The sequence below is a fragment of the Castor canadensis genome, chromosome X, assembly GCF_047511655.1.
Source record: "Castor canadensis chromosome X, mCasCan1.hap1v2, whole genome shotgun sequence".
Classification (NCBI taxonomy): Eukaryota; Metazoa; Chordata; class Mammalia; order Rodentia; family Castoridae; genus Castor; species Castor canadensis.
The window spans coordinates 135,354,886-135,379,315 of record NC_133405.1 but is presented as its reverse complement, the minus strand read 5'-3'; the positions used below and the strand labels follow the sequence as shown (position 1 = coordinate 135,379,315).

The 24,430-nt window shown below is 43.8% G+C and overlaps 1 protein-coding gene across 1 annotated transcript in view; it reads left to right on the top strand.

Moving 5' to 3' along the window:
- The window catches only part of Clcn4 (chloride voltage-gated channel 4), a 65,089-nt gene extending 52,503 nt beyond the window's left edge, over nt 1-12,586 (top strand). The window contains exon 13 of the mRNA XM_074063899.1: nt 9,252-12,586. Coding sequence (XP_073920000.1) covers nt 9,252-9,342 — 91 coding nt within the window. The 3' untranslated portion in view covers nt 9,343-12,586. The remainder of the gene's footprint in view (nt 1-9,251) is intronic.
- The last annotated feature ends 11,844 nt before the right edge of the window (nt 12,587-24,430 follow it).

The window sequence follows — 24,430 nt, the reverse complement described above, 5'->3', positions numbered from 1 at the left end:
TGTTCTGCAAGGGGTGAAACCAGCTGTGGCTTAGGCTGCAGAAGGGGCAGTTCTTATCAATCACAAATAAGCAAACACATATCCATATTATGCTTTCTTTCATGGTTTCCTGAAGTATCAGCCTGTTTGAAACACCTTCACCTTTGCCAAACAGATGGTATTGGAGAACAGAGATCTGAGAGCCCCGTGGCATTGTCTCGAAAACTTTTGTTTTGTGTTGTCACAAACCAGGAAAGCGGCAATGCAAGGATCAAAGGGCCATGCTCCCGAGGGCCAATCTTCAGGCTCAGAGGCGTGCCTCAAGTTCCACAACCCCAGAAAAAGTTTGGGTGGAGAAAGAGGTCGGCTCAGTCAGGGTGGCCTGGAACTCAGGTCATCTGCCCATGGTATCCCTTCTGGGCAGAGATGAGGGCATGGGTTGCGGAGCCACTGGGACCCAAGATGGTTTATTTAGGCCTTCACAGAACCCAGAGTTTCAACTATGTAATGTGGCTTACGTGTCTGGAGCCAGCGCTCTCTCGTTTAACCCAACAGTTCTCAACAGGGTCTGCAATTGTCGATGTTACCAGTGGAGAGAAAGGTGCTACTGGCATCAAATGGGAAGAGGCCCAAGGGTGCTGCTAAATACCCTACAATGCACAGGATGTCTCCCACAACAAAAATATATATGCCTCAAAATGTCACACCTGTGCTACAGTCAGGCATCTTGGGACTGGCTGTGCAGTCTAACCAAGTCAGCAGTCCTGTTCACTCAGTTTTCTGCCTGCTGTGCTGGCAACAGGGGTCCAGGCTCTCCAAGGGGTTCAGTGTGCACATTTACCTGCAGAACTCCGAATGGGTGGGAGGAGGGTCCCCCTTAACTCTCGACTGCTGCCAGAAGGGTGTCTTGAACATGGGAGGTACAATCAATGGAGAACGAACACATGAATCTTCCAGGCTACAGGTCATTTTTGCCAATGAATTTGAAAGGAGTGCCATGGTTTCTTACACTGGAGTGTGCATTAGAATGCCTTGCAGGATTAAACCTCCAGGTAAAAGCCAGTTTGCTGGGCCCTATCACAGACCTGCTGATTTCTGCGGCCTGGGATGAGGCCCAAGAATGTGCATTTTTAACAAGTTCTGGGGTAAAGCTGCTGGTCTGGGGAGCTGCTAAGGTTAATTTCAGCGCTTGGATTTCTAGCACTGGGCACAAATACCACTGTGACCGCCTGTGTCAAGTGTATAGCAGTTTCTCCTTTCTTTGAAAATAATAATCCACTGTCAGTTATCATTGGAATTTCCAGTTCAGGCAGGAAATTCTGCCCTTAATGCCCGCTCACACCTCATAGAGCCCCATGAGGTTTTCCTGTGAAGATCTGGGTGCCAAAATTGGCTCCGAATGTTCTATGAGAAAACAAAATCACTCTCTCTCTCTAGCTCTACATATTTTAAACAAACACAGATGCTGATACGTTAATGCTGGCAAGAGATCCTTGTTTGCGGGGTCTTTCATCTTCATCTCCTTGGGCTTTCAGCCAGGGCAGGCCTGGCTCAAGGCAGCTCTTGTTTTTGATGCATTCCCTTGCCATGTGCCTTCCCTGCTCGGATGGCTGAGAGTCCCAGCCTATCCCTTGACCTGGATCATCTGCAGGAGGTCTCAGGATCTGGGGCCCAAGGTATTCATGAAGCCAGATCAGGAATCAGAGAAATCTTTGTTCCCAGAATGCAGAAGCCTCCAGTGAGTAAGAATGAATTTCAGTGAGATTGTCCCTAGGAAGGTTCTAGAAAGGAAAAGCAAGTAGGGGAAGATGGTGTCAAATTCCTCCCATCACGCTAGGTGGTCCACAGGGGCCCAGGCGTGGGGTAGGTTTCTCAGAAGAACCTGGCTGCTCGAATCTGCATTAGGCTCTTAGTCCTAGATCTGGCCATTTATAATTCAGCGGATTCGCTTGAACTGCCACTGAAGGGGCTGGACGTTCGGACACTTGATTTAAACCAAATAGGACATTCCACACCACTAACAAAGCCTGCTAGATTTGATGTTGCCTCCTTCTGTGCTGATGTTTAGCTTTCTTCTTTTGTGGTAATTACTGTCACAAGCCAGGGTACAATTTATACTCAAACCCAAGGCAGCTCCTGAATTAATATTTCCCCAGTGCCATTGTAACCAAAAGCCTAACTTTCAGACCCTATAGTCACAGAAGTTTAAGATGAGGTTTGTGGAATGGTAAATGCCTGATCTTTTTTTTTTTTTTTTTGAAGCTGGCTCTGAGCTGGACTCAAATGATCCTCCTGTCACAGCCTCCTGAGGGCTGAGACTGCAGGCCTGAGATATCATACTTGGCTGTGCCTGATCTTTTGACCTTGTCTCTAAAGTAAAGATAAGGAAACAAAATTCAGGCCTTATAGATACAGGAGGGGTGTGTGTGTGTGTGTGTGTGTGTGTGTGTGTGTGTGTGTTAGTAAAGATCTCATCACTTTTCAAACACCAATGGTCATATATTTTGGCAAAAATATGTCAATTTAGCATTTATTTTGACTGAGAATTAGAGAAGGCTTGAAAAGTTTTGTTTTTTGTTTTAAATCAAGGCGTTTAGCATCTACTAAGAGACACAAGAATCCAATTTAAGTAGCATCACCCGAGGTAGGCGTTTCAGAGGAGAGTGTCCTGAGCTGGGCTTTCTAGCAGAAAATGGATAGCAGAGCACGAGTGAACTGCTTAAGCTGAGGGGCTGCCCACTAGTTGGCGATTGCCGGCTTTCCACCCTTCCCATTGTCTAAGAAAACATGTGGGTGCTCTTCCTGTGGACTGACCTGCTCAAACCTGCTCAGATTTTGCTCCTGATCATGGCTGGCTTAGTGGCACATTATAGGTATAAGCTGCTGGCCTTGTAACTGTTCCTTTTTAATTCTGAAAGGACAATTTGAATCTCAACACTTGCAAATGCTCGTGCTTTTTTTGCCCTTCACTTGGCCATTCTGTTTTCTGGGAGGGGCCAGTAAGAGAATTCTTCACCTGCCCTTTGTCCCTCTCACCAGATTCTTAGCATCTGCATGGTGAGTGGGGCTTTTTGTAGCCCATGAGGCCCTGTCTTTATTTTTATTGATTGCTTTATTGAGATAATTCACATACCGTGCAATTCACCCATTTAAAATGTAAAATTCAGTGGTCTTAGTAGAAAATGAGTTGTGTATCTATCACCACCATCAACTTCAGAACATTTCCATCACCTTAGAAAGAAAGCCTGTGTCCCATTGGCTGTCACTTCCTATACCACAGCCACCACTACTCTCTTCTGTTTCTATGCACTTGACATATCAAGGCAGCCATGTACTGCGTGGCCCTCAGTGACTGGCTTCTTCCCCTCAGCATAGTGCTTTCAAGGTTCATCATGTTGAGGCATGCGTCAGTGCTTCATTCTGTTTATGGCTGCGCAATCTTTTGTGGTATGAATGGACCACATTTTCTTTATTCGTTCTATTGGTGGACACTGGACTGCTCACACTTTGTGGCATTATGAATAGTTCTGTTCTAAAGGACATTCATGCACTGTTTTGGTGCAGGCCTGTGCTTTCAGTTTGCCTGGGGAGCATACTCAGGAGTAGGATTGCTGAGTGTGTACTCACTCAAAGTTTAATTTAGTCCTTCCTTCCTTCCTTCCTTCCCTCCCTCTTTTCCCTCCCTCCCTCCCTACCTTCCCTCCCTTCCCTCCCTCCCTTCCTCCCTTCTTCCCTTTCTCCCTCCCACCCTCCATTCTTTCCTCCCTCCCTCCCTTCCTTCCAAGGTATAATTTACATGCCATAAAATTTATCCCCTTAAAGTGTGCAATTCAAGAATTTTTGTTATATTCACCCCTTTCTAATTCCAGAACATTTTTCATCATAGCCCCCAAATCCAGTTCCCATTAGCAGTCACTCCCTATAGCCACTGGCAACTACTAATCTTTCTGTGTCTTTGGATTTGTCTGTTCTGGGTACTTCCTATAAATGGTGTCATACAATACATGGCCTTTTGCTATTGGCTCCTTTTGCTTAGCATAACATTTTCTTTTTTTTTTTTTTTTTTTTTTTTGTTTTAAAGTAAGTCGCATTTTGTTCTTTTTTTTTTTCATATTATATTTCTTTTTTTTTTTTCATTTTTCTTTTATTATTCATGTGTGCATACAAGGCTTGGTTCATTTCTCCCCCCTGCCCCCACCCCCTCCCTTACCACCCACTCCGCCCCCTCCCGCTCCCCCCCTCAATACCCAGCAGAAACTATTTTGCCCTTATCTCTAATTTTGTTGTAGAGAGAGTATAAGCAATAATAGGAAGGAACAAGGGGTTTTGCTGGTTGAGATAAGGATAGCTATACAGGGCATTGACTCACATTGATTTCCTGTGCGTGGTTGTTACCTTCTAGGTTAATTCTTTTTGATCTAACCTTTTCTCTAGTTCCTGGTCCCCTTTTCCTATTGGCCTCAGTTGCTTTTAAGGTATCTGCTTTAGTTTCTCTGCATTAAGGGCATCAAATCCTAGCTAGTTTTTTAGGTGTCTTACCTATCCTCACCCCTCCCTTGTGTGCTCTCGCTTTTATCATGTGCTCATAGTCCAATCCCCTTGTTGTGTTTGCCCTTGATCTAATGTCCACATATGAGGGAGAACATACGATTTTTGGTCTTTTGAGCCAGGCTAACCTCACTCAGAATGATGTTCTCCAATTCCATCCATTTACCAGCGAATGATAACATTTCGTTCTTCTTCATGGCTGCATAAAATTCCATTGTGTATAGATACCACATTTTCTTAATCCATTCGTCAGTGCTGGGACATCTTGGCTGTTTCCATAACTTGGCTATTGTGAATAGTGCCGCAATAAACATGGATGTGCAGGTGCCTCTGGAGTAACAGTCTTTTGGGTATATCCCCAAGAGTGGTATTGCTGGATCAAATGGTAGATCGATGTCCATCTTTTTAAGTAGCCTCCAAATTTTTTTCCAGAGTGGTTGTACTAGTCTACATTCCCACCAACAGTGTAAAAGGGTTCCTTTTTCCCCACATCCTCGCCAACACCTGTTGTTGGTGGTGTTGCTGATGATGGCTATTCTAACAGGGGTGAGGTGGAATCTTAGTGTGGTTTTAATTTGCATTTCCTTTATTGCTAGAGATGGTGAGCATTTTTTCATGTGTTTTCTGGCCATTTGAATTTCTTCTTTTGAGAAAGTTCTGTTTAGTTCACATGCCCATTTCTTTATTGGTTCATTAGTTTTGGGAGAATTTAGTTTTTTAAGTTCCCTGTATATTCTGGTTATCAGTCCTTTGTCTGATGTATAATTGGCAAATATTTTCTCCCACTCTGTGGGTGTTCTCTTCAGTTTAGAGACCATTTCTTTTGATGAACAGAAGCTTTTTAGTTTTATGAGGTCCCATTTATCTATGCTATCTCTTAGTTGCTGTGCTGCTGGGGTTTCATTGAGAAAGTTTTTACCTATACCTACTAACTCCAGAGTATTTCCTACTCTTTCTTGTATCAACTTAAGAGTTTGGGGTCTGATATTAAGATCCTTGATCCATTTTGAGTTAATCTTGGTATAGGGTGATATACATGGATCTAGTTTCAGTTTTTTGCAGACTGCTAACCAGTTTTCCCAGCAGTTTTTGTTGAAGAGGCTGCTATTTCTCCATCGTATATTTTTAGCTCCTTTGTCAAAGATAAGTTGCTCATAGTTGTGTGGCTTCATATCTGGATCCTCTATTCTGTTCCACTGGTCTTCGTGTCTGTTTTTGTGCCAGTACCATTAGCATAACATTTTCAAGGTTCACCCATGTAGTAGCATGTGTATTTCATGCTTTCTATGGCTAAGTAATACTCTACCGTACAGAAGCACCACATTTTGTTCATCAATTCATTAGATGATGTACATTTACATTCTCTTTATTTTTCAGATGAGGATGTGTGACCCTTAGGCTAAACTCCTTGCTCTAGGGTAATGGGAATTGGTTGCAAAGCCAATCCCACCTGGGATCCTTCCAACTGTCCCATTTCCTGAGGCTCAACTGGCTCCTAGGTTCTGAGAACTATGCCACTCACTGAAGTTAAGAATACAGGGCCAGATTGTGGAACTTCCCCATTTCCTGCTGATGGCATATTGTCTATTTCCCACAGAGGGCCATTCTTATTTGAAAGCTCCAGCTAGGAGTAATACTGAAAGTGCTTGAGAGCTGGTGCCGGATAGTGGCCCTTTGTTATGAATTGTGATGAGATCAGTGGGTTATAGAAGTAATATGTGGGTGGGAGGCGATATTCCAGAGCATCCATGTCAGTGACTGTAAACCATCAGGTATGGGAATACTTCAGTGCTTTTCAGTTTGGACAATGGTTTGTTCTCAACAAGGGGCGATCTAGAGCCCCAACCATAGGAGACATTTGGCTGTGTCTGGAGACATGTTGGTTGTTACAACTTGGGGGTGAAGTGCTGCTGGCATATGGTGGGTAGAGGCCAAGGTGCTGCACAAGACAGGTCACCCCCAACAAAGAGTGGTCCAGCTCCAGTTGTCACTAGTGTTAAGGTGGAGAAGCCCTGAGTAAAGCCTTGCCAGGCACAGAGTGGTGGAGAGAGTCCTGTAGACTCAGGTTGGCTGATGCTACCTAGAGGGACATCACTGCAGACTCCCTTTTGCCTTTAGGTAGTGGCCCCTCCCAGGATCAAAGCTGCCTCTCCTTGCTGCCCCAGTGTCCCCTTAAATTAACTAGTATCATGAGAGCAAGAACAAATATATCTGAACATGGGGGGAAATCTCTTCTTTACTTGGGCCTTCTAGCCCTGGGCAGCTATTCTCAGCAGCCATAGATGGATGCCAAGGCCCAAGGACAACTCCAATGAGACAGGGGCTCCCTGAAGCAGAGTGATCTGCGAAGTACCAAGTTGTAATGCCCTTGGGAAATTTCCACCTCTGGTGGGATGAGTGCAGTGGGCCCTTGCTATGGCAGTTCACTCCCAAGAAACTAAGACAAGTCAGGATGGAAAAGAGTGTGTTCAGAAGCCACCAGCTGGGCCCAGCAACTTTCATTCCTATATGAGGAGCCTGGAATCCTCCCCTGGCCTACCTTCTCTCAGCCATGTTCATGCTCCCAGCTGAGTTTCCTGGGAGAAGCCAGCATGTTCTACAAGACGAGTGATGATGCTTGGTTCCTTTAGACATGTCTTCTTTCAGTACTGTACCAACCTTTGGGGAAATAAGCTGGGTTCATCTAAATCGCCTCTATATTTCTTACAAGCTTTAGAATCCCACATGGGGCAGGAAGGGAAGCACAGAGAGTGCTTTGTGTTCCTTCAGCTGGTCAGTGTAGAGGTGGCTGAAGGACTGTCATGGACTGAATTGTGTCCCCCTCTAAATTCCTGTGTTGAACACTAACCCCCCAATGTGACTCTGTGGGGAAGGGCTTTACAGATGTAATTACAGCTAAACAAGGCCATTATGGTAGAACCTGATCCAACAGGACTGGCATCCTTAAAAAAAGAGGGAGAGGCCCAAGGAGTATCCGTGTACAGAGAAAAGACCATGTAGGGACACAGTGAGAACATGACTATGGTCATCTGTGAGCCAAGGAGACAGCCTCTGGAGCAACTTGGTCTGCTGGCATCTTCATGTGACACATTGAGAAAATGAATGTCTCTTGTTTAAGCCACCTGGTCCATGGTATTTGGTTCTGGCAGCCCAGATTGACAGACTACCATAGTAGGTTTGGTAGTATGTCATCTGTTTAATGGGAACTCTTCAAGTTGACTGCATTGTGATTGGTTGTAGAAGAGGGTTGAAAGTAATGCACAACCATGCTTAAAGTCAAAGAGGAGCCCAGAACCACTTGAGTCCAACCCCCCCACCCCTGGCTCCATCCCTATTTAGTCACCTCCTCCTCCCACAGCTTTTTGAGGTGTTGGGGGGTTGAACTCAGTGCCTTGCATGAACTCAGGGCCTTACTAGGCAGGCGCTCTACTTGAGCCACGCCCCCAGCCTAGCATGCTTTTAATGACCCACTTTGCTGCTTTCATCTCTTCTGAAGATGTTCCCAGTACTTGCCATCTACCCTAGTGTGAGACAGGGGGAAACTAACACTAGAAAGAAATCACGTTTTCAAGGTGGTTCAAGGTCCAGTGTGGTCAGAGTCAAAAAGTCAGAATTTCAGCCTGACTGGCTTGCCAGGTCTGATTTGAATACCCCTTGTCATAGTCACTATTAGGAAAAGGTGAGTTTGGCTTTTATTAAATTACCTTGCCATTTTTGGTATGTCATAATCTCCTTTTCTGGACTACACTGGAGATAGAGCGAGCCATCATTTGCAACCTTATTTAGCAGTGGAACTTTTTTCCAAAGAAGTCATGCACATTCTCTTCTATCAAACCTTTCACTTTACCCAGCAGTCATGATTTGTTCCCACGGGTTGTGATTTAAGCATCTAATAAAATGATGAAGCAAGAGTTGTGTTGAATGGTTGTGAATAATGCAGGGAGCACTACTGATATTGCAGTGCTTGTGCAGTGCTCCCTGGGGTTGTCGATGTACAGTTGAGATGGCCCTATACCAGAGGCCCTGGCAAGGGGCGTTGTTTGTATAAGTTGAAAGCAATGGAATTTTTAAAGAGGAGGCAGTTTGCATTTGTGGTCAGAGATGAATGTCAAACAGTGTCCCTTCTAGTTGGGCAAAATTAAAAAGAAAATACATTTTATCTTGTATTAACATTTCTTATACATAAAATACCTTACACTTGGAATTTCTGTAGAGTCATCAACTTTTGACAATGGCTTTCATAAGCCCTTTTAAAATTGATTATAACCTTGAAATTGAAGAGCATGTATTAGTCATAGTAGGTTTACTGCCTGTATAATAAACAAGCTTGCAACGTCAGTGGCCTTTTCCAATAATGTTTATTTTTCTCACATGTCACATCCTATGTGGGTTGCAGGTGTGATCTCTTGACCATACATTAAGGGTCCCCAGGTCTTTGAATCTGATGCCTCCTCTGTGCCTCAGAGTCTTTCACTGACTCCTCTGCCTCTGGCGGCTGGATGACAAGAGAGGGAGCGTGAGGAAATACACAGGTGACCTGAGATTGGCATCTGTCATCTTCACCCACAGGCCATTGGACAAAGCTCACTCTGTTAGCCCCACCCAACCACAAGGGAGGCTGGGAAAGTTCACCTGTCCCTGTGCCCAGGTGGCAAAGGATTTGGGGGCAGAGTGGATCTGTATTACTAGGCTGACCTCTTTTCTTTCTTTTGTTTCCACTCCAGGAGGCTTCTTGGTATCATCACAAAGAAGGACGTTCTGAGACACATGGCTCAGATGGCCAACCAGGATCCCGAATCCATCATGTTTAATTAGCAACAAAGTGGCAGTTACTTTGAGAAAACCACCGGCTATATCATTTTTAAAGGAAAACAAATGATATACTATTATATGCACTGGGGGCAGCAGAAACAAAGCTTTGTTTGAAAGGGGGGAAGAAGGATAGAACATTAAGGAAAAGCAAAACCATCAATAAGTAGGCATTTTATAGCTTTAACGCCGTGTGAGTTCCAAGCTGTTTCCCAGTGAGTTTACTACTGCTGCAGGGGCCCGTGGGTGGGGTAAATGATATGGTCGATTTGAGGACATGGAACACAAATGCCGAGTAGAGAAGCCTTGACCCCTTTTACTCAAGGCTGATGTTTGTAACTTCATAGCACATGTGAAGCTTTGAGTCCGCAAGACAAAGGGGTGTCCGTGTGTCAGTGTCCTTATTTATTGGTTCCTGATATTTTGCTGCTGCAATGTTACTGAGTCAGACTAAAGACATTTGCTCTTACTTTGTTGGAAAAGAGAAAGAATTTAAAGTTGCACACAGTGAAAGCCACAAGCATGCCCCAGCGGGTCTGCTCGTGGCCATCCCACCTCTTGCTGTGGCTTCAGCTTGTTCTGCTTCTTTGTCAGTTTCAAAAGCAACATCAGAGGTGCCCGCCATGACGGATGTGAAGAAACCAGTGTCTTGGAGTGGACAATGAACTTTTGGAGCATGTAGTGCTGTGTGGAGCTTCTTCTTATGCAAGGGAACACGTCCTTATTTTGAGGGAACACACGCCTCATCATTGATTTGCATCCTCATTGCATTTGCTTCATTTATTTATTGCTGTTGCCTGAATATTCTTAAATATTGATTGGTCCCGCACTTTCCATGGGTTGTGGCCTGTGTGCTCACAGCTTGCTGTAGTCTCTTTTAATTTCCAAGTAGCATATGCCACAGTCAAAACCAGCTACCCAGTGTTACTACTTACTTTTCCCCTCAGGAGGGTGAGGCAGATGAGTTCTCAGTGGGAACTTCTCCAAATGGATTGCAAGAGAAATACTAAATTGATTCCAAGCATGTTCCATTCTCTTCTCTGTTGGATGCAAAATGTCCAGTTTTAATGTCTAGGCATGCACTTTCATACCAGCAATCACAGCGCAGAAGGACAGAATTAAAATTTCTACAGCCAATTTAAGCATCGGGCATCTTTGTATTTGAGTGTAATGACATATTTAGTCAAGATTTGTGTCTTTAAGAAATCAAGCTGTTTTAGGCCCATTGTATGATCCATGTAAGGTTTATCCCACTTGCCCTTTCACTTGTCCTTGTCCCTCCCCTTTTGCTGCTTCACTCTCACCCCTTTCAATCTCAATGTCATTTAATATTGATGCATCAGGTACATGTGCACTTGACTGAAAATAACAGAACACCAAGACAACAGTGAGGGCTTAATAAGAAACCTGGGAGTTGGCCACCCTGGGACTGTCTCCATAACATCACCGGGGATTCAAATTCCTCGTATTTCTTTTCCACCTTCCTTTTCCTCTTCCTTTGGCTTATTGTTTCATAGTTGCAAGGTGGTTGCTAAACTGCTAGCTACCATGTCTGCTTTCTACATGGGAAGAAGGAGGAAGAGTCAAGTAACAAGATACAATATATATATCAGGAAAGGAAAGGTTTCCCAGAGATGCTCAACACGCAGCCATTGGCTGGAATTCTGTCACGTGGTTCCTCTCGTGCATGCAAGTCTGGGAAGGAAAATTTTTAGCTAGGCACATTATTCTCCTAAATTTGAACTTTCTTAATATGCAGTGGAGGGTTGGTTCTTGGGGTGGGAACACATCTGCCACATGAAATTCCATCATCGTGCCTCACATTGCCTCCATGTCTTCTTTACTCAATTGATCTTGACAAGCCCCGCAAACATTCTTCTAACTTCTTGCTTCCTACCCCTTTTCTCAGATTTGATAGAGAACTCCCAAGCAGAATCTACCACTTCTTAACTCTGATAAGAATTTTTATTTTTGAATAAAAACCTAGCTACAAGTGGGATTTCTACAAATCTTCTAGTTGTTATAAGAAATATATGTTCTTCGGATTAAAACAATTTAAGTTGGATCATATTGGCATTTATGGAAAACTAGTTCCAGTTATTTATTTCTGTAATTAATTCCCCCGCCTCCAAATGACCTCAAATATCCATTTTGGTATGGAAATATCCAGTTAAGAGTAGGGAATTTAAACCTTGGTCTTAGAGTGAAATTCACTGACTCATTCACGGCAGGTAAGTGTTAAGTCATAGATCCTAGTGTCAGTGTTGTTTTTGGGTTTCTACAGAATATGTGCAAGGAGGGCAGGTTCTCCCAGACTGTAAATCCTAAGTCTTAACGGTTGCGTCACGTAGGTCTCCTCAGCCCAGGTGGCCCCTCAGAGCTGACCTGTAATGGAAAGAGAGGCTTTAGTCATACCTTGGCCTTGGATAATCCAGAAGGCCCCTTTAGCCAGAATACTTCAGAAAGAACACGGGACAGTGGAAAGATAGTCAAAGGTCAGTGAAACCACAGTTTACTTCTAATCCAGCTGAGGCCATGGAGGCAGTTGAGGGACTAGTTTACTCTGAGCCAAGGTCACTGGGGGGGGAGGGGATCTTAAGAACTGTGTCCTTCTCCCCAGTGCTTTCCACAAGGTGTTTGTGAGCTCACAGAAACCGTTGGAAGAGTGATTTGACTTAGAGAACACAGCTCATTTTTCCTCTGCATGTTGATCCTCCAATCTGATGTGGGGTTCAGGATCTCCTCCACAGAAAGTCAGGGCCAGCCAGGAAAATTAAGGTCAAGGATGGAGAGTCTGCAGTTGGGGACTGCCATGGCGAATGGCCTTCTTCCCAGAGAGCCCACTTCAGCTATATGGTCCATTTGCTCCACTGGCCAAGGCCTCATACAAGCTGCACAGGGAGCATAGCACCCCATTCTTTGCCGCTCTTTCTTGTGAAAGTACCCAGGTAGGGACTCTGAAGGTGTTTGCTCTACCCCAAGTGAACTTCAATTCACTTGACCTGGTGATGTGACGAAGAGAACTGGGGTGTGGAGGGGACAGAAACATTATTTAAAATAATGTTTTCTTTTCCAGAACCAAAGGCTTTAGACATCTGTAGAGTTTTCAGAATTCTTTACGAATCAATTTTTTAATGTAAAAAACCAGAAACACCAAGTGGAAAAGGAGTTCTCTAACGAGGTGCATCTCTAATTTCTTGTTCTCCCTTCCTATCCTCAGGACACCAAATAAAGGCTATCTCTAAAGTGCTACGTGGATCTTTTTTCTTCGTGTTTTTCACCACATCTCTTGGGAATGCTGCCGATCCTGTGGCTTTTAGGGAAAGGCAAATGTGCTAGCAGGGAATCACCCCTTACTCAGCACTCCCTGTGCTTAGAACCAGGCGGTCTCAAAGTTCTCTATTCCGTCCTTCCCAAAGGCCTCACCAAAGAGAAGACGTGTAAACAGATACATTTGAGCACTAATAAGTCACAGAAACCAGAAATTTGAGAGCAGTTTGTTTTATTTAGGTGAGAACGGATTACTTTAAATTATCAACATGTGCAAATTCTGCTCAGTACTCATTATCAGATGCTGAGCTGGGGAAGATGAGAAAGCCAAGGAGGAGACTATTGAATTCCCACGTAATTGCGATATTACGCTTTCATTTTAATTTTGAGTGGGCAGTGTTTTATCAGACTCGGCTTCTAACATTTGAAATGATTTACCCGAGGAGCGAGCCTGTGTATCTGACACGGAAACATTAACCAGATCCCATTTTCACTGGTGTGGTAATAACTATTTATTTGCCATCCTAGGTGTGTTGGGAATGAGCCTACATGCGACTTTTACGAGATATGTTCACAACTGGTGTTGGAATAACCACATAGCAACGTGTCTTTTTTTATTGTAACACTGTGTAAACGTTGGCACCTTATTAAAAATTAAATGTTTAAACTCTATTTTTGAAAATAAAACAAGCACAGAGTCCTCAAAAAGCATGTCATAAATGGAAGAGATACTGATTTCACAGTATGGTCCTGCCATAGAGCCTCTGGTAACCCGGTCCTGGTAACATTGCTAAAGCATCCAGTGATATTAAAGACCCATGCTTAAGGTTGTCACACAGATTGTGACATCAATTTGCTTGGCCTCAAAATCCTTTGTTCTTGGCTGAGTAGGCAATGTCTGAGTAAAAACTCAGACCGGGACTGTAAATTTGCAAGGATGGGGCAGGATCGCTGTCCTCAGGACATCTGTCTTGGAGGCTAGAGAGTACAGCTTGGATCTAGTGCTCATTCATTCATTCATTCATCTTTCCTTTTATCAGAAATTTTTCTTTTACCTTGGGAACCACAGGGTTTGAATGATGTCTTCCTCACCAGTTTTTTGTTGCTTTGCTTTCAAGCTTTCAGTTTTAAGGGAAATTTTAAAAAGGAAGAAAGAGTAAAGGAAAAACAGAAGGAAGGAAGCCCATATAGCTTAACTTAGAAGAGGTGCTAGTTAATATGGGCAGTGAGAGGCACCCCTCTGATTAGGAGAGGGAACCAGCTGGGGGAAGGACATCCTCAACAGAAGGGGCAGCAGATTCGAATTTCCTGAGGTGGAAATGGGCTTAGCCTGCTGGACTCCCACCTGGGGTGAATGGCGCAGGTGTGGGGCTTGGACAGGTAGAAGTACTTGAAGTCAGTTTGTTTTCCTTTTGGGAGGAGGATAGATGAAGCAAATGCCTCAGGATTTTTGAGAGCCAGATAAAAACCTGAAATTTAGAGGAGTGACCTAATTGGACTTGTGTTGTCCCACACACCATTGTGGCTGTTGGAGAATAAGTCTGGAAGCCAGGAGTCTGGTTATGTGAGCCATGATGGAGGCTTACCCTAGGAAAATTCTTGAATTCCAGGTAGATTTCTAAGGAAGAGCCAACAGAGTTTCTGGTTGACTGGATAGAAAATGGTATAGCTAGGGCGCCATTAAGGTGCCATTGATCGGGATGGGTTAGATTAGACAAGGGGCTCCGTTTGGAAATGCTGCATGAGAGATATCTGTCAGATATGCAAGTTCAGAGTTCAGGGGAATCAGTAGGATTGGAGATGGAAATCAAGCCATTGGCATATCAGAGATCTTTAGAGCCATGACTGGAAACTTCCTGGGTTTAATGACATCCTAACAGAATTTCAACATTGACTTTTCAGGGAGTCACACCAATGTTAGATGCACTTGAATTCCAGCTCCATTGAGTCCTGGCTGTGTGACATTGTCAAAAGAATCAAACCTCTCAGAACTCCATTGTTGTAGAGTGAGAATTGCAGGTGCTAATCACTGTAAAGTCCTTGGCATGGAATATGATGGTAGATATTGTCATTTCCTCCCTTTATGAAGCCCCCATTACTTACTCTTTTTTCCCTTTGGCAGCACTGGAGTTTGAACTCAGGGCGTCACGCTTGCTAAGCAGGCATTCTTACTGCTTGAACCATTCCACCAGCCTTTTTTGTATTGGATATTTTCAAAATAGGGTCTCGTGAACTATTTGTCCCGGGGCTGGCTTCCAACTGTGATCCTCCTTATCTTTGCCTCCTGAGTAGCTAGGATTATAGGCATGCCCCCATTACTTTTAATGGAAAATTCATTTTTGTGATGACAAGGGACATCTAACCCTTTGGTTTCATTCTAAGACTGCTTCAAAGTAAACACAGAGTGGGTTAGATAATTGTCCCTCCTTTTTTTGGTTTATCCAAAACAACCCCAAAACAACCCTCCCCACAAACAGAATAAATAAAAACTCAGATCTCTTAAGGGTTGTCAAAAGCTTTGCCGACTTCAAATTAATGGAAGGTTACAGAAAAGAAACCAGTTTGTAGAAGATTCCATTTCTCCTTGACTTCGTATCAGCCCAGAGAGAAGAAAAAGCATGTATATGCATGGATTCTGAACTGTTCATTGACTGGCTTGAAATTTGGAGCAAGAGATCAGAAAATGCAAGAACGTGTGTAAAGTGCTTATTTTCAGACAGCGTTAACCCCAATACCCTCTATGCTTCTGGACAGAAAAAATCTCTCGGGCATAGTGTTAAAATAGAACTAAGTCTGTTAGTAGCAATCATAAAAGAACAACCTTTTGTGGATCTTGGATATTTCCCTTTAACACAATGTAGTTAAAAGCCAGGTTTGTCCCAAAGGTGACAAGCCATCAGTCTTAATTCTGGGAGTTTAGCTAAGGCTAAGTAGAATAGTCTTGCAAATAAAAGTCATGGGCTTCCTGGGCTTTTGTGGGTGGAGATAGGACCAGAAACTTCCATCTCTGCCCGGGGCAGTACATGGCTGAGCGGGGTGCTTGGCCTGCCTGCGCTTACAGCTCTTCCTCAGTTCATTGGCAGTTAATTGGCTAGAAAGAAGCTACCATATGTGGAGGCAGATAGGGAGCATCTATTTTTGGCAGTTCCTCAACGTTGCATTTCATTAAAGAAATGTTTTTTTCTTTCCGAATGAGCAATAAGCAAAGAGCACCTTGTGGGGATTTCCAAACCCCTTTAGTAAGGGTTTGGCTCCCAGAATGAAGGGAGCAATTTATACGTGATTCCAGCGTTTGTTATGGAACACATATTTCAAAGATTAAACAGCCGTCCTTAATCCAAACAGATTCTGTCAGAGAAATTGAAAACACATCCATAAATTCTCGGCCCGCAGGCTGCCTGATGGGTTGGGTCCAGAGGACGCTTGCTGGTAGAACATTCTTTCCTTCCACACGGCTCCACATTCATTTCATACACTCACACTCTCTGAGTTTCCACCTGTTTCAGCTGATGCAAACCCCAACGGAAATTGGAGCTAGCTCTCTTCTGATGAACAGGTTTCCTTTTCTGCCATTTCTCAAACTTCATCCTGTTCCCAGAAAGACATTTCCAGGAATGGCTGCTGGGTGGTTTACATGATCAACAAGGAACTTTCTCCAGGGACTTGCTAAGCGGAGTTGCTGCCTGGGGCAGGCGTCTGCACTGGTTATTGAAGATCTGGGGGAAAGAGCAGGGCTGTGTGCAGAGGTGCATTGCTCACAGCACCTGCAGGATGCTGTGGTTCTGCAGGATACTTTAAGACGTGGGAGGAAAAGTGGGTCCTGTGATTCCCTGATTGGTGGCAGGAGTGTGAGGATCCACAAAGACTTTTTTTAGCTTTCAGAATTTCCAGCTGAGTGCCCTAGGAGAATCAAGTTAACCTGAGTGAACAGCAAGCACATCATCTGTAGGCCAGGGACCTTTCCTTACACTCCTTCATCTCTGTAGGCTAGGCCCACCTGTGCCTGTGGTACTGGAGCAAGTGCCAGTCTGCATCACAGAATCTAGGTCTTGAGAGGCCAAACCTGCATCTTCACCACCCTAGTGATGTGTGCACAAAGTAGAGTTTGAGAAGAGCTGCCTTTGAGGCCAGAGGGCCAAATGAAATATCTCTTGAGTTTACTGCCAACTCTAAGATTCAGTGCTCTCCAGGACTCTCACTCACAAAGAAAGAGGGGATGCAACTGTAGTGATCAGGCCACTGAAGAAGCCTGTCCCAGGTGGACAGAATCTAAGCAGGGCTTCAAGTCGTTTTTGTCAGCCCCTAGGTTTCCCTTCCAACTCATCTGCTACATGGTGCTCTCCCAGGGATTCTCATCCTGTGCTAGTGACAAGGGGCACAGGATGAGTCTTTGTGGCAGGGAGTGTCCTGTGAACTGTAAGATGTGAGCAGCCTTCCTGGCCATTGCCCACCAGTAACCTCTTCCCCAGCAGGGACAATTCAAATGTCTCCAGACATAGCTAAGTGATGCTGTGATTTACAAAGCACAGGAAAGGGGACCCCTTTTTCTTTTCACTTTGATGGGTTTTTCATAGGGCAAGGTGAAAATCCCTAGCTTTAAGCAAGGAGGATGCAGATGCCCTGCCTGCCTTGGTGGGTCTCGTGGTTGGGATGGATTGTGTGCCCTCAGCCTTTAGGCAGAAAGCAGCGATTTAAGGGAGGGGGTTGCTTCTGTCTGAGAATGTCACAATGAGCCCAGGAACATTGCAGTCGTCCTCTCTGGGCATTAATTCTGATGCGTATTGTTGGTTTTGAAGCGAAGGAATTCACTTTTATCCTTTGCTCTGTCTTCCTTCCTCAGTTGCCCCCAGCACTCAGACTATACCTGCAAGTGTGGACAGAAATCGCTCTTTGCTTTCTTCTTACATCTCATTAGAAAGAATCCCAGCTGCTTCCCTGAGTCAACTTTGGATACTTTTGTGTCTTTATTGAAAGCTTAAGGAGTGATCAGCAAACCATAGCACATGGCCAAATTCAGCCTGCACCTATTTTTGTAGCTCAGGTTTATTGGAACACAGCCATGCCGGTCCATTTCTGTGGCCTCTCATTTGCTTGTTTTTGTCTATGGCTGCTTTGGTACTACAATGGCAGAGTTAAGTAATTGCAGCAGACATCTCGGCAAAACCAAAGCTATGTATTGTCAGGTCCTCAACAGAAAAAGCGTGCTGGCCCATGGCTTAGAGTAAATTAGGATTACCACTAAACTATTGGATAGAACCTGAGAGTAATTAAACTTTTTTCTTTTTTTTTTTTTTGCTGGGTGTAAAATATGAAGAAAAGCTTTAAAACTAGATTCGAAGGCAGACAATGTGTTTTGATGGAACAAGATGAACTTGTTGAAATAATTTATTATCTTCTAAGTTTCTTAAACAGCTTAACTGGTGCCAGAAATACTGGTCTTGACTTTAGATATTAAAAGAGAAGCATTCATGGCCTGTGTTAGAATTGAAATGTTCTCTGTGAGGGAAAAATGACACCTACATTTGAGTAGCACTGCGTCATTTACAAAGATTTTAGCATGTATTTACGTCTCTTCACCTCAGTGCTCCTGTGGGGTAAAAGTTACACACGTTATTCAGAACGTGATACTGAGGCCCTGAGAGGTTGACGTGCAGGAAGATAATCTGTGGAGATTTTACCAAAACCGATGCTCTGAGTCAGGCCTTGAGATTCTGATGAAGTTGACCTTGGGTGGTGGTTGCTGTCAACTTTGTAAAAGGTGACCCTGTGATTCTAATGTGGGTTCAAGATTGAGAACCTCTGGGCTCCAGGACCTGACAAGTTGATATAGCTGGAAAGTGGTCTGGTTGGAGGGAGCTCAAACTCGGCTCTTCTTGGTGACTTTAACTTCATGAACATCTTCCAGCATGACACCTCAGCTCTAATTAATCTGGTTCGGAGGCTGCTTGCAGAGAGTGGGGAAGGGGGCAGATAGATGAGTTCCGCTGGAGCTAAGGTACTAAAAGTAGCACGTATGCACACACACATATGCATGCACGCACACATACATGGGCACATGTACGCACACTCATCAGAGGCCCTGCCTTTAGGAAATTAGCTCGTGGTGTGGAGGGTCAGAGTGAGAGTGAGAGGTGATGGGAAAAGATAAGAGTCCACCAGAGTCTGGGGAAGAATGAGGAAGCCAGGAAAAGGACCTCACCAGTGTCCTGGGATGTGCATCTGCCAGTTTTGTTTGCTCATGGGCACCTCAGAAGGTGAGAGCAAGGATTCCTGTGCTCCTTTGCTGAGTGGCAAGTTGGAGGGCATTTTTTTATTGTTATTTCCTTTTTACCTTTGCTTTTTAACATTTTGCGGTTTTCCTAAATCAAGCACTTTGTGGAGATGAACATTCTTGTGTGATTAAATGAGCCCCTTCTGCTTGGAGCCAGAGTCACATTCTTTGCTTCGATTTGATCCCAGGTGCTCCTTTTTAATTGCATTTTGTATTCAACTGTGCAGCCCTCCCCTTCCCGGATAGGGTGGGCCCCCTTAATCACTCCAGTGCTTTTGCCTCTGCAACTGGGACTTCAAAGGCCCCAGAAGTCATACTGTAATGTGAGCTCCAAATTGTCCCTGAGACGGAATCCAGACAGGGATCATCAGTCAGGACTCATCAAGGGGAAGGGATACCCCGATGTGGCATTGAGGTGAAAGAATGCAGGCTCATCCCCAGTCCCTTTCCCTTTCCAAGCCTCCCCGTTCAAAGTGCTGCACTGACACATACATAAGGCAAGGCTGCACACTGGTCGCTGCGAGCGAGGGGACAGACACATATGCCCAGGAAAGAATGTTTGTGTCAAGCAAACGTTCACTGCACCAGCTGCCAATGGAAGAAGAAAAGCAGAGAAGGGGACTCCCGCAGACTGACATGGGAAAGTATAAACAATGATTACAGGCTCCGCAATGGGGCTGTCGTTGGGTGAAATACATCATCTCATTTGGATCTTGCTTTTGTAATTACTGGACCTAGAGGATGTAACTACAAAGCACATGCTATTTCCAAGATAGGTGGGGCCATGTGAGCTCGTGATGGTTTCAAGTCTGCGTGCTGACATTCCAGTTGGACTCTGAGAGTTAACAGGGGCAGGCCCTGCTTTAAATAGTAGCTTCATTTTAAGTTCCAAAGCACGGTGGTCTCTGGAAGCAGATGGAGTGGCTCGTGCTCCTATTTTCTCTCTTCAGCCTGGAGCTAATATAGAATACTGGTTTCTAAAATGCAAGTTCTGAAGGTGAAAAACTGGGACCAGCTTTCTGGATCAAACCTACAAGTTTCTCAAGGGCATGGTTATGTCTCCAATATCTTTCCTCAGTGTCAGTTCTAGGATTTTGCATATTGATGATTCTCAGTGTCTGTTTTTGAAGAAGGAATAGATGCTGAAAGACTGTTCTTTAGCTGTGACCTTTTAGAATAAATCAAGAAAATCGTCCTGACAGAGTTTTCTGGAGACATGGAGCATTTCCCCCAAAGAGACCCATCTGCCACTGTGTAAAATGTCACATAAAACACTAGGTGTCAAAAGAAAATGGTAATTGACTTGGTGTTGCGTGGCCTGTGATGGTCTTAGAGACCCTGAAGTTCCAAAGAATGAATATGAAAGTGGGGCCTGAAGACCCCATGCCCTCCAATCTTTGATCAAACCGATCCTGCAAAGAAGTGTGGCAGGCTCTAAATGCCACAGAGACTGACTGCTCAGGAAATCCACGCCAGTGACTTTACTGAACATGTCACATCAAAGGGAAAAAAAATGCTCCAGTGACTGGAAAGTTCTTTTGGTGTTCAATGTTGAGAGAATAGAGATGAGATTAAATTTCAGTATTTCTGGATTTGGTTAATAGATTCTCTCTTTCAAATATAAGAACTTTAAGTGATCCTGTTGCTTTAGTAGAAAAATATCCAAAAGGTGCATCTAATAACCAGATCTGAAGGGGAACAAAAATATAGCTATTATGGGGAGAGCATAACCATGTTTCGAGAAGTGTTTCGAAAAGCTATTTGTAGCGATGAAATTCAAGATGGCTGCAGTTCTCGAGCACAGACACTTCCAAAGGTAGAGTCCAGGTTCATAAGCAAATTCCAGGCCACTCCAAAATACGCTGCTCTGGCGTATCAACTATTTTGGATTAAAAGGGCATTAAAATTAAAAGCCTTTCAGCATCTATACATTCTTCAAAAACAGACACTGAGAATCATCAGTATACAAAATCCTAGAACTGACATTGAAGAAAGATACTGGAGACATAACTCCATGCTTTTAAAAAAACAGTAGGTACAGGAAGGTCACACAGATCTTCATTCTGTTTCTTAAAAGCAGGAGATGACATTTCCAAGTGAGAGATGTCCTTCTTATATGAAAAGAAATAACATTCTTATCATCACTGATGGGAAGATGAAAGTGAGAATTTTGTGCAGACCTTGTTGAAATAACTCGCTTAAGGCTCCCCACACAATTTATTCGCTTTTTAACAACCCACGTTCTTTGTTCAATTCAGTATATAAGTGATTGACTACAACTGCTTCTTTGGGTATTTATTCCTTAGGGGGCTCTCATGCCTCATAAAACTCGTATTAGATAAATTTGTGGGTTTTTTTCTTTTTTCCTGTTAACCTATCTTTTGTCAATTTAATTCTCAGACCCAGCTGAGACTCCTCAGAGGATAGAGGTGGAGTTTTGCTGTTCTTTTCTCAGGGATTTAATGAATGTAAAGCAAAATTTTGGGTATGATATTGAAGAAATACCCATCCTAATTTACATTTTGTAAAAAGAAAGAATCCTATGTGCATTTGAGTATTTCATGTTAATACAAACCACTTGGACCCCACTTCACAGCTGCTGATGCAGAGCTGTGTTGGTGGATGTCATCTCTAGCATCATCTGATAGTGGTGAGGCTCTTACAGCTGCAAGAGTCCATCATTGAGGCCCTCAAACTTAAGACTGCAAACATTTCATTTCTGTTCCCTTTAGTTTCCCTGATCCAAAGGGACAAGTAACCTTAGTTCACTCAAGATCCACTAGTCAGAATCCCCAGGCATGGCTCCAGGGCATTTGTATTTTGTAAAAATACTAAAACATCTTAGCTTGTCTTCTTTTTTTCTCTCCTGCATTCCAAGCACCTGGCTCCATCCCACCACCTCTCCTATGCTTGAGATAAAGTGTGCCATTTCCCTCTAGCCCTTGCCAGCCAAAGTGTTTAGCTGCCTTGGAGTCTCATGTGTCTTTGAAGGGATGCAACCACAAGTTAAATAAATCTCTATTAACTAAAACCCATCATTTCTGACAACTAGGGTTGATGGATTTATTTGCAAAAACTCCAGCCTCACCCACTTGGGACTAAAAGTCTGAAAAGGTCAGACTGAAAACTGTGTCTTGCCAAAGGAGAATTGATTTAGGATCATATTGTCTCTGACCCCCATCTTTACAGAGGGGATGCCAGGTGAAACTTATCTATTGATGAACTTTATCCTTGGCATAGGATGGACATGGTTTTGAGTGCAGGCTCTACTACTTCCCAGTGTGGAAACTTGGACAAATCCCTTGGCCTCTCTAAGCTTTAGTGTGCTCATCTGTAAGAGATGTTAATTCATCTGCCTCTGCAGACTTGTTGAGCTCAGTGGCTGGCACAGCATGAATGCTCACAAATATGATTGTGCAAAGAAAGTTGATGCTCACCAAATCCATGCTTTCTTCTTCCTGTGATCACAGCTACACTACATTTCCCAGATTCCTTTGCAAGTAGGTATGACCATGTACTAGTTTTAGTCAATGGTATGTGACTAAAAAATGAGGTGCAGGCTGTCAACCTGGCCTCTAAGGGACTGTAGAGGAGGATTTTCTAGTGGCCTTTCCACCTGCTCAGCACTGGCATGTAAGAAACAAGTTCTGTGTTATTGAGTCATTTTGCACTGTGTGGTCAATTTAGTAAAGCTGATAGTCTACCCAAATGATGTAGTTATCACCATTACAAGTTCCTAGAAGGCTGGGTGGTGGCATGAAAAAACCAGCTTGTACCAGCTCATGAGAGCTGAGGTTTAAATTTCCAGGAGTTCTGTGAGTCATTTGATATCACATTCCTGGCTTGATATCGGTCATCTTGGGAATGGTTATGCCACCGAAATTGGTAGATACGCTGGACAATGCTATTCCCTTCGTGTTCCTGTACGGGAGCCTGGGGTCAGTACAGAGTGGGCAGGTCCTGAGATGGTCAAGTGTAGGTTATTTGGAATGCGATGCCTTGAAATAGCATGAGAAATTGGGAAAGCAGTGAAGCAGGGAAGAGGACTCCATGGTAGCCATGGCAGAGGGGGTTATCCAGCATATCATCTCTGTGGGCAGCTGGGGGAACTGGGAGATTGCGTAGAACACGCATTTCAGAGTTCTTGCTCCAAAAAGGGGCAAGGGGGCTGGAGTCTATTAGCACCCTTCAGTCATTGGTCAGTGCAACACCGTATGCCTGGGACTCCCATAAGCTGTCAGAGTACATCACCGGAGAATCTCTTTACTAAACTGTCAAAACTTCCTTGCTTTATAGGAGGTGAACTGGCTCCTGTATTCTGGCCTCTCAGGTGGAGCTTACATGTATTTCCAGATGCCCTTGACCATGACTGCACTCACACACTCACCCTGTGCAATTATTTCCTTCAGTGCGGTCATGTACAAGTAGAAAGATTTAAATCACAGTCTCACAACTGCAAAGCTTGCATAACTGGAGGCTTCTTTCCTTATGATACAACGTGATTATGACTATCTTGGATTAAATATATGTTTCACTGTGGTAGAATGCAGCTGGGCTGCATTTTACCCTGGATATTTGCCCATAAGAGCCATTCAGACTTCTGCCCTCTGGAACTGTAAGATATTAAATTTGTGCTGTTTTTAAAGCTACCAGGTTTGTAGTAATTTGTCACAGCAGCATTATGAAGCTAATACAAGTTTTTTAAATGGCGTACTTTTGAAGTGATGAATTTTTAAATTGCTTTTTCGAAATCTAATGCAATTGTGATGTTTGACTGTCTTTGCTCAGTTGGTTTTTGGGAATCAACTTTGTGGATTAACTGTAACCAAATCAAGATCTGGGTTTGCTGCCATGAGGTCTGCTCTCATTAATCGCCTGGTGGCTTCTCAGGGCAGAGACTTTGACCTCATACATGGGCAGGCTACGTGGCAGGCTCGTGCTGGAGGAAAATTGGCTATTGATAACGCTGCTGATTGTGGTCCAGTTGTTTCTGGATTAACTGCTGCGTTTGATTAGTTGCACTATTTTTTTGTGGATAATCTTTCACCCAGATAATTAAAAGTTCTCTCCCTGAACGTGCTCTGTTTTGGGGCATTTGAAATCCTGAGGTTTTGTACCTTCATTCCACTCCTGGTGATGCTTTCAAAGCACCAGTCACTTTGTTGGCTAATTCGTGAATGCATTTCATTCTGGATAATAATTGGAAATATGCCAGTCAAACTCTAGGCTGAGCACTTTCTTTAGTAATTAAATTTTGGGATGTTCACTCTGAGCAGGGTACACCATGTCTCCCTGCTTCTTACAGATGAGGACCTGAGGGTTGGAGAGGTTTTGTGGCCTATGAAAGTCTGCACAGCTCATGTGACACACAGTTCTATTCTAAAATCAGGCAGCCTGATTCTCAAGCCCACACTTCTAACCAGCAATGAAAATTGTTATGTTCTTTTGGATAATTGCCCAAATTTATTTCCAGAAATAGAGCTGAATTTAACATCTAGCTTTAAGTGGTAGTAAGAAAAAAAGTCAAGAGTCAGGAGGCAACAACGACCCTTC